The sequence below is a fragment of the Suillus paluster genome (assembly GCF_016628075.1).
Source record: "Suillus paluster strain FC165 chromosome Unknown EDB91scaffold_69, whole genome shotgun sequence".
NCBI classification, from domain to species: Eukaryota; Fungi; Basidiomycota; class Agaricomycetes; order Boletales; family Suillaceae; genus Suillus; species Suillus paluster.
This window is the reverse complement of record NW_024537629.1, coordinates 169,571-183,454: the sequence shown is the minus strand read 5'-3', so window position 1 is coordinate 183,454 and position 13,884 is coordinate 169,571. Positions and strand designations below refer to the sequence as shown.

Below are 13,884 nucleotides of genomic sequence, written 5' to 3'. Positions count from 1 at the left end.
GTGACTGGACGCGTCTTGGTCTAAGATCAAGCTCGAGGTTTTTTGTTTTTTCCCCAACCAAAATGTCCCATTCTGATCTTTCTGAGTCCTCTGTTGTTGATGTGGGCAGCGATGAGAAAAAACCGGAGGACCACGTTACAAAGAAGATCAAAATCACTGCCAATAATGGATGGGAGCACGTCTTGGCAAGAGGTGGAATCAAATCTCGCTTTACAAAAGCTACTGCCTGCAGAGGCGACTGAATTCCTCAAGAACTATCGTCCCCGGGCACAGAAGCAGAGTCTTGAAATACTTGTTTCATTACCTCTGGACATCCTATTCGAGGTAACGCGAGACCTCCGTCATATCATCATTTGAGGCAGTCATTATGATCGCGTCCAGATCTTCGGAAAGCTGCTTCCATTCGATTTGCTTCATCTCGCACGCACTACCAAGGCTCTGCGCGCTGTACTTATGCACCCTTCGTCTACCACCGTGTGGAGGGCTGCGCGCTCGAATGTAACAGGCATGCCTCGTTGCGCTGATGATATGTCAGAGCCTGCGCATGCGAGCCTAGCGTTCGATATGCATTGTTACGTAAGTGTGTTTAATCATAGTCATCAAATGCAGTTGAGATCCTCTTGGCATTCAGAATTGTCTCAAACCAAATGTGCGCAATGTCGACTGGATCCTCCGAGTCAGGTACTGTCAAAAATGCTTTAAAGAGCGGTAGGTTGTATCTCGGTTAATAATAATGGACTTACTGACTGGTGTTTTAGTACAGAGATCGTCGATGATAAGTTCAAAGAAGCATATGGACCGAAATTGCACCACTGCCTCGCATTGAGCCGCGTAACGCAGAATAATCGTTGGTTTTCGGTTTATCTACTGACGCATGCCCTTACTTGATTTCACCTTCAAGGGAAGGACACCCGTTGTCTGATTTCAGACAAGGAAGCGTTGGTTAATGAGTTACAAAAGCTCGGGTCAGAAGAAAGATCCGTGCTCCGAGGAAAGAAGAGAGATGAAGTCCTCATTCGAAAGGAGGTATATCTCTCATTTTAAAGAGTTTCTTTTCCATCTGTTGAGCGTTTTCAGCACGCAATTTTGTGCACAAAATGGACGGAAGGCGAACAACGGAACAGATGGAAAGAACTCGATCAGCTAAGAAGCCTGCGCTATGACGCGTAAGTCTTGTGTTCAGTTCTGGGCGTTCGCCGCTCAACAATCACAGTATTGTGGAGAAGTTGATCGAACTTGGTTGGGGGGAGGAGATCGACAAGCTTCCAGATCGGCATACTGCGCGAGTCTATAAGTTGACCCATATTGAAGATCATCCACTTGTTAAGCAGCCAAAGCCTTTGACCGATCGCAGTAAGAATTTTCATCTGCTTTTGGGCGCTTGTGTTTTTGAACGCTTATTTTAAACCCAGTCTGGCAAAATATTCAACAAAAGTTGCTCGAATTCATGGGCCAGATGCGCGAATTCCGCATTCAGCAAGAAAGAAAACGGCAAATCAGGCAGCGACAGAGCATCATAGCTGCGATCTACAGCGACTATCAACGACAGAATGGCACTCACCAGTATCTCATGCCTACTGCCGCTAATATTTTCGAGATGCCAGAAGTTCACAATATTGTGGAGTTGCCTGCTCATCTGACAGTCACCGCGGAAGATTTTCAGCCCTTTCGCGAGAAGCTCCCCACCAAAATCGAAGTTTGGCAGCGCTGCACCAGGGATCATTTACGGTCGACCTTGCTATGGGACCATGAAATCGACACACCGCCGCGCTGGGCGTGGGACCCGGCCCCCCCCTCCATCAACTACGAGAGACTTGCTGCCGCTGTCTTTGTGTGCACGAGATGGCTTTGCGACGACGTTCCTGAGTCTAACGACTCGCCCCGGTACATGTACTACCCAGAGTATCTTCACCATAGGTGCAACCGGATCCGGCGACGAAAGTGGGATGAACTCGACCCCCCTAATACGTTCGCAATGGGACAAGGGTACCCTGGAAGTACAGTGCAACAAAAGTGGTCATCTGATGACCTCGATTTCGATAAGAAGGCCTCCCGAACTGTGAAAAACATCCTTGAGGCATGCGACCTAGACTGGAGAGATGTGACAGCGCCGGAGCTCGATGATCTAGATCCTAGGCTGGTCTGCCTAAAATGCAGCTACGGCAACCGCAGTGATGGAGAAAGACCTATGGTAGTCCGTTCATGGCGAGAATCCGTAAGTTGATTTATAAGCTGAAATAGGACTGCGCTGACGAGATCACAGGTAAAACATTGTGCTAAGAAGCATTGGGGTGACACGAATGTAAGGTGGCAGAAAATTTCGGACGAGGAGGCTAGAACTCTTCGCCAAGTTCAAGAGGAAGCTGCCTCGAGTACTATGGCACCTCTACGCAAGATTTGGCGGTGCACTTATTGCCGTGACAAACCTAGAGAACCGGAGAAAATGACTGTGCAGGAAATGACGAATCATTTAGAGGATCAGTAAGTAGGATCACTATGCACAAGCATAATCTCGACTGATGCGGACCCTCCAAAGCCATTCCATAGATCTAATTGACCAACTTGTCGGAAGGGACTTTGTTCAAGCTTTGGACGTCCCTCCTAAAGCCATTCCTTCTGCGAAGCTGAAGCCGAAAGCCGTGGTCCCCCCGCCTTTTGAATTTAAGTTTCCGAAGGACGCAGGATCAAGCTACTGGGGTGTCTTTCCGTGAAGTCGCCATTGCGACCAGGGTATGCAGGTGTTGCGGTTGGGTTTATCGGCTTGGTTTTCCATCCATACATGATAATCGTACAAAATCATAGCCGTATCAAACGAAAGCTTAAACATTTAGCTCATCTGACTTACAAGAGGGTCATTGGACTGCGTTTACGATTGATGTTCATAGTATCATACGCCTGACTTGAGTCTAATTAGTAATTTCTCGTACTCTTGATTAGATTACCTAAGCACTCACTGCTCGCACTTATCAAGTCATGGCCACAACCCAGCCAGCCCAGGTGGACCCGCAGTCCGTGCAGAATGCCACACCAACACTAGCAGAAAATGGGACGCCTCCACCAGAGGGGGAAGAACACATCTCCGAGACTCTCTATATCCAAAACCTCAACGAGAAGGTGAAGATCGACGGTGAGCATCGAAACATTCCAAAGTTTGGTTGCCCATAACTGATTTCGCTTTCTTTCATAGTGCTCAAAGCTTCACTAAGAGGCCTGTTTAAGTCATATGGGGAGGTGCTAGATGTTGTGGCGCACAGTAACTTGAGAATGAGGGGTCAAGCATTCGTCTCGTTCGCGTCCCCAGAAATCGCGAAGAAAGCTATGAAGGAAGTCCGTGGCTTCCCTCTCTACTCCAAACCTATGGTATGCCATTCTCAGATTTAGCCTTGTTTTCTCCTCACATGATCGTTTCAGCAAATTTCGTTTGCGCGGACGCGATCCGATGCTGTTGTTAAACGACTGGACACTACCAACCTTGAACAGCACACAGCGAAGAGAGCTGAGCACAAAAGTGAGTATTCCTTGACAAGAGGTGTTATGAAGAGCTAGGAAGAGCTGACTTGTGCAGGGCGTACGCGATACTCGAACCCCTTGAAGCAGAAGTTTAAGGCTAAGCGGATGGCCGCAGAAAGTTTGTGTTACAGCTTCATATTCATAAACCGCATACTGAATGATATTCATTGCAGTGGATGGAGCTGCTGCAGCTCCTGCAGCCAGGCGTCCCAATGTCCAGATGCCAGACGAATACTTACCTCCCAACAAGATTCTTTTCCTTCAAAATTTGCCTGAAAGTGTCACGAAGGATCAGCTTATGGCCCTTTTCTCTCAGTATGTGGATTCGCTCTGCGATGGGAGGCCGTTCCTAACTTCCCCAGGTATCCAAACCTCCACGAGGTTCGACTTATTCCAACAAAAAAAGACTATCGCGTTCGTGGAATACATGGACGAAGGCAGCGCTGGGGTTGCCAAAGACGCCCTTCACAACTACAAACTTGATGGGGAGAACAAGATCAAGGTTTGTAAGACGTGTCTTCTTTGAGAACTACTCTAACTTTGTTTCAGATTACATTTGCCCGGAAGTGAACTCGCTTCTTGTATTGTCGTGCTTCGGGATACTGTATCATATATGTTTTAATCGACATTGAGTCAGAGCTCCGGAGTGGTCCACCTATTATCGCCACGACTGCTTCAAGCCCACCTCGCCAAATGATTTCACGATCAAGATTTCAAAGATCAGCGAATGACTGAATGTGAATTGCACTCCGGTCCCCAACCGAGGCGGGATCCACATTGGACTTGCACTTCGTAGCAAGGCCCAGAAGACATTCGCTATGCACTCGCGGAGTGTGATCTTGGCGAACCAATACAAGCTTTACGGCACCCCTAAACCTACTTACCCAGATTGTCTGCCTTGGCTTGGTAGCTGTTGGCCGGGGCTTGATCGGAAAAGGTTAACTAAGACGCCGGTTCATCGATATTCCAGGTTGTTCTACAATCCCTTCAAGTTGTTTACAGTGTGAATCGCGAACCAACGATGGTCCCGAAAACCGTGGTAAGTGCGTTCGTGCGCTGTGTCACAGCATGTGTCGAAAATCATACCCTGCTAGACGTATGAATCGTCAGACGATGAATTGTATTCAGACGGCTGGGATGTTTTTAAGATGCAAGTGGACGCGTTAGGTACGTGCAGCTCGCGTTGGGAAATTCAACAGACCAATTCAACTCTGCAGACCTCTCCAAGTCCCCCACTCGACCGTTGGCGGAACAACTAGGCGAAAAGCTCTCCATCTCGCGTGAGGTAACGCCTCGGGCGCCTCAGGTGGATTCCCGTTCACGAAGACGAGTATCACACGATGAAGAGATGCAGGAGATGGATGAAGGTACAGTACTTCAATTTGCTCAAATGAATATGTTATTCACACCCTCACAGTTGCCCAAAGATGTGTGTGATCTTTAATGATCCGCATTCTCACTCATTGATGTCATTTGAATCAGTGATAGAGACGGACAGTGATTCCGAATCAGTACCATCAACACAACAATCTTTATTGTTCTCGAGTTGTACGACCTCGATGTCATCCGTTGGATCGACGGGCGTGAAACGTGCACCAGACTGGTCTCTACCTCCACCACCAGCAGTGAAACGCAAAGTCGATCCAATCGCACCAGTCGTAAGTCATCGTATCCATTCGATCCAACGTGTTCTCATAGTACTGCAGGTGAATCTTCCGCAAGCCGGAAAAAGCACAAGACGCAATTCCCCAGAGTTCGGCGTCCAGTTGGATGTTGCACACATCGCCCACTGTGAGAAGGCACAGGCAGTCCTCGATCGACATCAACTCGCGTGGGGAACGGTTTACGAACTGGCACGAGGCGTCACTCGTGGGAGCTGGACGTTCGCAGACATGACGGAGAATCGTTTGATTAAACTCAAGGGTTCAAATGCTGAAGCTGCCTGGAAAGTGACTGCCGTCATGAAAGATAAGGTGCCGTCTGCGATGGGAGCACCGTCAGAACTTTGGTATTAACTTCAAAAGCCTCGCGAATCGCCAGCTAACACGATCGAAAGGCTTGAATACGATCGGGAGCAGCTCGCGATTGTCGAAAACAAAGGTCGCGGCCTCGGAACTATGGGACAATGGGAAGGTAAAGATAATTGGTACGGAGGCAAAATCCAGCAAGCTGCCCGTATCGTAAAAGCTGGAAAGTCTTTCAAATTCGAGCTCGAGAAACCGGAGATTCGGAGATCACACCGATTCGCTCGGTTTTTGGGGTCTCGACGGATCCTCCAAGTGCGTGTCCCAGACAATCTGACGTACGACAAAGTAGGCGCAGCAATTCGGGAGTTTCTAACGTCAAATAAATTCGTGTTGTGTGGCCGCGTCTTCGTACCCTTCCATGCGAAGGAAGGAAACCTGTACCTTTTTGAAACGCACGAGAACGTAGATCGGCAGGCAAATCTTGGCGACGGCGACGGTCATCGACTAACGCTCTACCAGTTTGTGCAGTGGCATAATCCACTGAGGTTGAATTCGAAACAGGTGGATATATTTTTGTCCGTATTATGCAGTTCTGAACTTCTGACGCACACCCCGAGTAGCCCATCAGTAAATGGTCTACACGATGGGCGCTGGGCCTCTCAACTTCGGTGCCAACTATCGAATTCGCTCCAGAGAATATGTTCTTCATTAATGATCAACGTAGCATTTTCTCTAGCCCCTAAACTGCGATGTACTGACTCCTGTCTTGTAGACGCTGTTGATTGGGGGGAAGGAAAGCCTCCAGCTGAAAAAATCATGACCGATGGGTGTGGATTCATCAGTGGAGCGGCCTTGACGGCTATCATGCGAGTAATGCACTATCCGAGTCGACCGACCGCGGTACAGGGGCGCATTGCTGGCGCCAAGGGAATGTGGGTTATACACCCAGCTCCCGAGCATCAAGTCGTCGATGGAGCACCAAAAATTTGGATCCGCGACTCCCAGAATAAAATAAATCTCGGCCCGCTACCTGAAGTGGACACTTCCCACCGAATCTTCGATCTCCTCGCGCCGTCTCGTGTAACCGGGCCAAGCCGTCTGTCAAGCCAGACGCTCGTCAACCTGGCACATGGCCGTGTCCCTTTGGAAATTTTGAAGGAGCTCATGGCTGATGGGCTCCATGATGAAGTGCGGCAGCTTACAGAATGGAATGGGCGTGATTCCATGCTCACAGTTTGGCGAGCTGTTGAGCAAGCCGGTCGTGTTGTAATCTCGAGGCTGCGTCGACGCATTGCTGGCCAGGCGCGTGCACTCGGCCTTGGTCAACTCCGACCCAACGAGGAACATACTGATGAGATTGATGATCGCGAGGATATCACAGTGAACCAATCGCTAGGTGGCTCGAATCCTCGGAGTCGCAATCCCCACAGCGGTGAACCCCTGACTCTACACGAGTCTGCTCTCGAGCTACTTCAGGCTGGGTTCCACCCCCTCAGACTTGACCGGCTATTTTTCAAGCTTGAATATGTGGTGACATTGGTTCTTGATGAATATATAGAGAAGTTCCACATTCCGGTCAAGGAGTCCCTTGAAGCATACATCATACCGGGTAAGCAGTTTCTTCTGTGATTATTGTTTCTTAGTTAATCTGGGAGCAGATCCATATGGGGTTCTCGAGGAGGGCCAGATCCATTTTCGCTCGTCAGAGCTCATTACCGACCCTGAAAGCGGAACCCAGATGGATATTGTGACTGGGTCTGTTTTGGTAAGCACTTCGGTTCATTGCAATGAACTGTCCTGAGACATTAATGCACAGGTGTGGAGGAATCCCACGAGACTGCCCTCGGACGTCCAGAAGGTAAGAAAATAGATGCCTCGTTGGAATGGCCTCATCAAACACGGATCAGGTTACCGCCGTTAGCCACCCGAAACTAGCAAATTACTTTGATGTAATCGTGTTCCCTGTGAAGGGGGAGCGCTCACTGGCAAGCTACTTGGGTGGTGGAGGTCGGCACCTGTTTCCTTCATATTTTCAGGGTATTTCTGACACGTCTGTTCTCTAGATTACGACGGAGGTGAGTTGCCTCTCAAATTTTCCTCTTACATTTTCATTGTTCAATAATTGCTTTCAAAGATACGGTCACACTGGTCTGGTCTAAAAACCTCGTCGAAAACTTTAACACTAGTCCGCTTTGTGAGGCACCTGTTAGCTTGAGCAACGACTTCGAGCGAGAGGTTGAACACATTGTGGATTTCGACCAACGAGTATCCAAACTCTCTGCGAAAGAGGCTCAAACAGCATTTCAAAAGGTTCTGCTTCTTGGGCTTGCGGAGACGAAGGTGGGGTTGTATTCGAAGTTCCACGACCTGGCCGTGTATGAGCGCGGCTATGCAAGTGCTACTGCCATTCGACTAGCATACATGTGAGTATTTCAGGCCTATTGCTACGACACTCGCTTTATGCTACGTCGTACAGGTTTACCACCTGCCTTGATGCAAGCAAGACTGGGCTGCGGGTTAAAACGCGTGTCTTCGAAAAAGACCGCAAATCTTGTGGGAACCGCAAGCCATATTACATGGCCGCTCTCGAACAGAACACGGCCGAGCGCCAAGAGGTATCGAAGCGCACGGGCTCAACTCCGTACATTCTCGACGCCCTTGTTGACGAGGGCCGTCGCCTCCGCGACGACTTCCTCAAGCGCTACTCGAATCTCCGTGGACCATCTACTAATGTAGCTGACCGTGACCCTCATCTCATGTCCCCTTACCTATCTGCATCACGTAGGGCAATGCAAACTTCGCATGCCGGTTTCCCGGGTCTGCAGAACAACTTAACTCTGGCGAAAAACCATGTCCAAAGGGCATATGAGGCCTGGCAAGCCGCCGTCGCTTTGCCGAAGAGCGCTTCGAAGGTGAAGGGGTCCCCTGACCCTAAGGAACAACAGATCCAAAAGTCTGTGCAGTCCTATGCGCAGCGGCCGGAGGTACTCTTTTTTTCGGAGGAGGAACTCAAGACAGTTATGGCATCATATGCATACACCATGAGTGGTGCGTTCGGCTTCTCCGTCGCATTCGCAGAACTCTGCGCCATCAAGGCGCGAGTGCAGGGTGCTGTACTCTTTGCAGATAGATTCGCGGAAGTGATGAACATTCCCAACAATATCCTGCGAGCGCTTTCACAGGCGCAGGATGATGTGGATGATTGAGGTTTACATTTTTTGTCGGGCATCATAGTCATATAGCACACAAGCATATCTGTTGTTTTCATTTCCTGCTTTCTTGCTTTCGATCTTGCACTATCTTTGTACTACGTAACTCAATTGATGTGTCCGAATTTCTCAGGGCAATTTCGAGCAGGCCCGGGCGCTCGAAACACACAAACTAGAAGGACAGGGGATTTACCGCAAAGATAAGATATACCATAGTTAGGTTCATCAAAGATAGTCGACACGCTAACTTATTTGAAACTTCGGGTTGGTAGACCGTAGCGCCACGCTGGCAAGATCGAATCATCGTACGCTGAGAACGACTTAATCAGGTTCATCAGCAACAGCGGCTGAAATTTCACGTAGTTTAAGTGTTAGATCTCAATTAATTCAGTTCACCTGAGACTATACCAAACAGGGAATGTCAGGGATCGTTCAACGATAGTTTTTCGACGGGTCCAAACGCTGATGTTGCTCTGGTTCAGCAGAGTCGACCGTCGGGGACACGTCGATGAGCGGCATAGAATTGCAGAAAATTCCATTTACAGCTGCCAGCAAGCATGTGGGAGAGGGCAAAAGAACAACGACCTAATGACTCGTAATGAGCCGCCCGTCGCACCCGAGTCCGGCTACATGGTAATAATTCACTCGGAACCACTCTGCAAAGCGAAGTATCCTTGACAACTCCTGGAAATGAGTTGCATGAGTTCTTACCTCCTTTCAAAGGGGTTCATCCGATCGGTAGTTGTCTCTTCTCGTCGGTGCCCTCGTGTCCTATATCATCATAGCTAAATCTCCCAGCTTCACCCAAGCGGCGGTGTTCCAACGTGATGGGCTCTGGGGAAGCGTCGCAGTGACCCTGATCACTTGCGATCTGGCTAGTAGCATCAAGGGTTTATTGCAAACTTTTTTAGCATGACAAAGGTCAAAATCAGAGAAGGGAGACAAAGCTTGATGAATCCAGACGCTGTAAACTTCACCAGAAGTGATGATGAAAGAAAATCCATAACAAATCCGATGAGTCATACCTGAGACGAACCTTGCTTAGTAACATGTCACAGCTGAATCTATGTTCACCGAGCACGACCAAGTACTGGCATGGATTGAGCATGGACTATGCAGTATATACTCGGTCATGGTAAAGTCGATGCCAATCACCCTCACCCCTTCATTAGAAGTCGGAACCAATTGATTGCGTAGGCACTAGGCCAGTCAAGTTTCAGCCTCAACTTAAGACCCCGACGGCCGACGCAAGATTCTAAGACCTGGTGGACCTTACACAAGCATACATGTCGTTCTTAGCTTTTAAGACATACACAAGGCATTATATTTCAACATACATACTTCGGGCAGCATACTTTATCATATATGCTTCAGTCTCTTTTGTTGATGCAAGCTTCTCGGAGGTAAAACATTTGTTTTCATAGGTTTGATCAAGGAAGCAACTTTCAACGACCGCAACCGCGCACGGGCCATCAGTGAACTGATGAGCCGCACATCTACAACTTTAGCCGCTCATTGAGCTGCTCATTGGGTGCTCGGGAGCGATACTTTTGGGATAGTTCAGGGACACTGTCGCCTAAGTACCTCTCCACCGATGAGAGCGCACGCTTAAAAGCTTCAAATGTGAACGTAAACTAGGCCGTCTCTCAGATGCAGATAAAGTTTTGTATGACGATATATCGTCATACTATATAAAACTTCTTTCCTTTATATTGGAATATAAAGTCATGTAAAGTCATGTAAAACGCCGTAATCGACGTAAAGTACCCCTGGGTAATAGATTCACGGGTTTTCTCATGCAGTCCGCAGTCCTTACCTTTGTCATGCACCATAGTGGGTGCTTGGCTCTATCACTCGGACTGACTTCAAGCTTCAAGTTCCACCCTCCCACAGATCACCCGTGCTTATGTACGCCAAGCTACGCGCACTCTGCTATTGTCACAGTACACTTGCACATATGCAAGCTCCCGCCAAGAGGATCGTGCGAGTGTTTTCTTCTCCCCATCTAGCGGAAAAATCACCACTGTGCTGCTTCTGCATACGTGCATGCTTCGAAACCCCCACAACTTGTTTGTCGAATCTCACGGTAACGCGTAATACGCATGAATCGGTATGATAAGCCATTGCAGGATGACAACATCCACCTTTCTGCGTGTAGCGCAAACGAACAACGAAATCATGGAGTTGTATCTGGATACTGCAGCCTGTTCGTCGATGGCGCCTTGTCCCACGTGTGCATCTCGGAAATACTTGGGCAACATCCCGAAACTGACGGATTACCTTGCATCTCTTCGGTGCTTCAAAAGTTGCGCACTTACTATGACTGCGCACGTGTGTTCGGTTGGTAGCACAGACACAAGGAGTTAGACGAGTGGTGAACTTTCACCCGCAGGATGCACGAAAGCAGCGTGCACTCGGTATTCCCAACCATCTACTTCAACGATCCTTTTCAAGTTATTGTGACATAATTTATTCAAGAAGCTATGTGTACATAGAACTCTACATTAGTAGCACAGTAACCGATCAAAATATACGCGCATAGAACAAGACGACACAACGCGATCTAGCCCACTAAGTGGATTGGCGGTGAAGAAAACAAGTGAGTCCGCATGGTTCGCAATTCACGCTTCTGCGAGAGCCAGAGGACTAGTCTCGGGCGGCCTCAGGATAGTTCTGCATCATATGCCTGAGCTCCGTCTCGGGAATCCTCGTCTTAAACTCAATAGCGCATGGTCGGATCTTGTCCATCGCCCCGTTCATGTACCCCATGTCATTCAGTGGCTTCGTAGGATCCCGAGTCAGCTGGAAAGCCCAAAGGACCAGGGCCGCGTTGATGAACAGCGATCTGTAACCGTTGAAATAAACTCGGGCAATCATGTGCGTGGAAGAAAACTGTTACCTGTTCGCAACCTCTTGACCGGGGCAAACGCTGAAACACAGAATGTCAACAAAAGAATGTATTGAGAGACGGTTGCTTACCGCCGACCAAACCCATAGAGGTAGAATTTCATATCGTCCCTAGTGCGACCTTGGTCGTTAACCCAGCGCTGAGGCTTGAATGCCTCAGGTTCGGGGAAGACGTCGGGGTCTCGAGAGATGGACCTGAGGTGTAACCATCAGTCCCTCGTACTTCTCTTGAAAGACGATACTTACCAATGATCAGCGACCACCGTGGTTCCACCTGGAATACAATAGTTGCCCTGATGCTAGATGATCACGTGTACAATAAGTTATTTAGAAAGCACTTACCCAAATCACATCCTGAGTCGTGCGGTGAGCCACTCCTGCCGTGTGAACATTGTTAACTTGAAGTACAAAACAGGCAATGAAGATACCCACCACTGGGAGCCAGCGGTCTCCATCTCAAAGCCTCAGAGACGAAGGCCTGCAGACGAGGTAGTGTTTGATAGTCAGCAAAGGTCGGTGCTGTAGTGGAAACATCCTTGAGTTTGATAAAGTTGTAATAGGAATAAAGCTACCTCGGTCCTTTCCTATGATCGCATCAAGCTCGGCGTGAACTTTCGCTTGCTCCTCGGGGAAACATGCGGCTGCCATGAACACCGTGCATATCGCCATACTAGTCTGGTACCTGGTTTCAGTTGCATATCTTCAGAAACAACAGCACATAACACCTCACCGTTTCAGTTCCAGCTGTAACAAAGGTGCCAGCAAGAAAAGCCATCTCCGTCTCTGACAACTCGTGGACTTGAGGGTTTTTCAGCATGTATTTTACGAACGAAGGACCGCCGTCCACATTGTCTTGCTGTGGAGTGATTCAGACATTATGTGAATGTTAGCAAGACAATACATACCATTTGCTGTTTGACGCGGTTCAGCTGACTGGTGTAGATTCTCCAGACCCTAGGGAACCCCTTTTTCAATTCCCGACCATATCCAGGAACATGTTTGAGCCACGGGAATGATTCCACCAGGTAAGCACCAGGGCGAGCGGTTGTACGAAGCACACGGAGATGCTCGCGAATCTCCAGGACTTCTGGATCGGTCGCAAGTGTTGCCGAGGTCTTCCCATATGCAATTCTCTTAATCGTCGTCGCAGAATAGCTTCAAAGTTAAAATCCCTGTAAGTAATGTATGATAACCCAACCTAGGAACGCGCTTACGTTGCTGCGTGGTTCTGGAAGTTGTATGGATCTCTAAGAATGTTGAGGACGGTTTCCTTCGCATATGACATCTGTAGGGGCTGATATTCCTCAGCTACTTTAGGCTGGAGATTTGAATGAAGTGCTCTGCATGGGATTGCAAAGTGAGATTGAGGCCATACGTGCAGTACTGCGGGAAACGATCCTACCTACGCATCCGACGCAACCTGCTTCCAACGGGTGTAAAGATGATGGACAGGCCGCCGAAAAGCATTTCTCCGGCAGCAACGAAGCGAGGACGATCAGCTGTAAAGGCGCCCTGCTTCTCCATGATTTCCACAGCGGCCTGCAATATGATCTTGAGCCTGGATATAACAACTCAGCATTGAGGGACTTACATTGTGACGACCGACAATAACGGTTTTCGAAAATCCTGAGCGAATGGTGATTAGAGGACCGTGCTGGTCAATCCATGCCGCTACAGTGAGAAATGGGCTGATTATGAATGGAATTAGCATTGAATACAACGTGTGAAGTGTACAACTTTACTTGTTAAGGGGTACGAAGTGCCCCCGAAGTCTCCAAGTTGGAGGGGTAGGTGGAAGTGGAAGACCACTCTGGGATTTAGAAAGGTAAGCTTTAGAGATCACTCCTATTAGCCCAAGACAAGCCGCAGCACCGAGGACGAGCTGGGTGTTGTCAGAAGCGTGTAGGTCAGGTAACTGTAGCATGATTTGCTAAGTACTGGAGGGCAGGAGGAAACTGATGCGATAACCATGCTATGAGTGGCTTTTATGCATCGTCAATGGCCCCTCACGCTAGTCTCGAACCAGACATAAGATCTCCTTCGGATTCATCCGGTTCAATCTGCTTTCCAGAACGTTCCTAGAAAGTTTGGTTCAGTCGAAGCTTAACCCGTACGAGCTCATACCTCAAGTCAAATCGAAATTTCCCATTTTAGCAGTGGACTGCCGAAAAAAATGGATGATCAGACCCCAGCGTTGACAATGTGATTTCTCGCGTTAATCGGATCATACTTCGAGCTACGAAAAGGAAGATAAGTGTGCATAAGATTAGACACCGACCTGATGCCATATG

At 48.6% G+C, this 13,884-nt stretch overlaps 4 protein-coding genes across 4 annotated transcripts; 3 read left to right on the top strand and 1 right to left on the bottom strand.

Annotated features, from left to right (window-relative positions):
- Nucleotides 1–18: 18 nt before the first annotated feature.
- On the top strand, nucleotides 19–2,866 carry EDB91DRAFT_1156653 (uncharacterized protein). The gene is made up of 11 exons (XM_041319642.1): nucleotides 19–192; nucleotides 233–324; nucleotides 382–576; nucleotides 632–708; nucleotides 759–847; nucleotides 902–1,026; nucleotides 1,078–1,166; nucleotides 1,214–1,353; nucleotides 1,413–2,215; nucleotides 2,264–2,481; nucleotides 2,537–2,866. Exons 1-11 carry the CDS (start codon nucleotides 63–65, stop codon nucleotides 2,709–2,711), a joined length of 2,133 nt encoding a protein of 710 aa, XP_041173154.1. The 5' UTR covers nucleotides 19–62; the 3' UTR covers nucleotides 2,712–2,866.
- Nucleotides 2,867–2,949: 83 nt separating this feature from the next.
- Nucleotides 2,950–4,196, top strand: EDB91DRAFT_1156646 (uncharacterized protein). Its single transcript, XM_041319641.1, has 8 exons — nucleotides 2,950–3,127; nucleotides 3,188–3,360; nucleotides 3,412–3,508; nucleotides 3,566–3,628; nucleotides 3,684–3,825; nucleotides 3,873–3,891; nucleotides 3,917–4,012; nucleotides 4,060–4,196. The coding sequence occupies exons 1-8, from the start codon at nucleotides 2,974–2,976 to the stop codon at nucleotides 4,078–4,080; spliced, it is 765 nt and encodes a 254-aa protein (XP_041173153.1). The 5' UTR covers nucleotides 2,950–2,973; the 3' UTR covers nucleotides 4,081–4,196.
- A 295-nt stretch (nucleotides 4,197–4,491) lies between these two features.
- Nucleotides 4,492–8,902, top strand: EDB91DRAFT_1206990 (RNA dependent RNA polymerase-domain-containing protein). The gene is made up of 15 exons (XM_041320716.1): nucleotides 4,492–4,549; nucleotides 4,605–4,677; nucleotides 4,728–4,877; nucleotides 4,928–4,939; nucleotides 4,993–5,168; nucleotides 5,217–5,518; nucleotides 5,567–6,038; nucleotides 6,098–6,197; nucleotides 6,250–7,086; nucleotides 7,136–7,242; nucleotides 7,294–7,335; nucleotides 7,385–7,484; nucleotides 7,541–7,552; nucleotides 7,612–7,900; nucleotides 7,954–8,902. The coding sequence occupies exons 1-15, from the start codon at nucleotides 4,532–4,534 to the stop codon at nucleotides 8,681–8,683; spliced, it is 3,420 nt and encodes a 1,139-aa protein (XP_041173152.1). The 5' UTR covers nucleotides 4,492–4,531; the 3' UTR covers nucleotides 8,684–8,902.
- Nucleotides 8,903–11,332: 2,430 nt separating this feature from the next.
- Nucleotides 11,333–13,517, bottom strand: EDB91DRAFT_1059337 (cytochrome P450; the record flags this gene model as incomplete). The annotated part of the gene is made up of 13 exons (XM_041314236.1): nucleotides 11,333–11,531; nucleotides 11,586–11,615; nucleotides 11,666–11,788; nucleotides 11,840–11,886; nucleotides 11,936–11,970; nucleotides 12,026–12,112; nucleotides 12,166–12,268; nucleotides 12,324–12,449; nucleotides 12,499–12,748; nucleotides 12,808–12,933; nucleotides 12,996–13,132; nucleotides 13,185–13,281; nucleotides 13,336–13,517. The coding sequence occupies 13 exons, from the start codon at nucleotides 13,515–13,517 to the stop codon at nucleotides 11,333–11,335; spliced, it is 1,542 nt and encodes a 513-aa protein (XP_041173151.1).
- Between the last annotated feature and the right edge of the window lie 367 nt (nucleotides 13,518–13,884).

What these genes read in the sequence shown, in the direction of transcription:
- EDB91DRAFT_1156653 (XM_041319642.1), top strand. Translation starts at nt 63, where the DNA reads ATGTCCCATTCTGATCTTTCTGAGTCCTCTGTTGTTGATGTGGGCAGC. An exon ending in AGAAGCCTGCGCTATGACGC is followed by an intron (nt 1,167 to 1,213) that starts GTAAGTCTTGTG and finishes CAACAATCACAG; the next exon opens with TATTGTGGAGAAGTTGATCG. An exon ending in AAAGCCTTTGACCGATCGCA is followed by an intron (nt 1,354 to 1,412) that starts GTAAGAATTTTC and finishes TTTTAAACCCAG; the next exon opens with TCTGGCAAAATATTCAACAA.
- EDB91DRAFT_1156646 (XM_041319641.1), top strand. Translation starts at nt 2,974, where the DNA reads ATGGCCACAACCCAGCCAGCCCAGGTGGACCCGCAGTCCGTGCAGAAT. An exon ending in CGAGAAGGTGAAGATCGACG is followed by an intron (nt 3,128 to 3,187) that starts GTGAGCATCGAA and finishes TTTCTTTCATAG; the next exon opens with TGCTCAAAGCTTCACTAAGA. An exon ending in GAAGAGAGCTGAGCACAAAA is followed by an intron (nt 3,509 to 3,565) that starts GTGAGTATTCCT and finishes TGACTTGTGCAG; the next exon opens with GGCGTACGCGATACTCGAAC.
- EDB91DRAFT_1206990 (XM_041320716.1), top strand. An exon ending in GGAGCACCGTCAGAACTTTG is followed by an intron (nt 5,519 to 5,566) that starts GTATTAACTTCA and finishes CACGATCGAAAG; the next exon opens with GCTTGAATACGATCGGGAGC. An exon ending in TGCCCTCGGACGTCCAGAAG is followed by an intron (nt 7,336 to 7,384) that starts GTAAGAAAATAG and finishes AACACGGATCAG; the next exon opens with GTTACCGCCGTTAGCCACCC.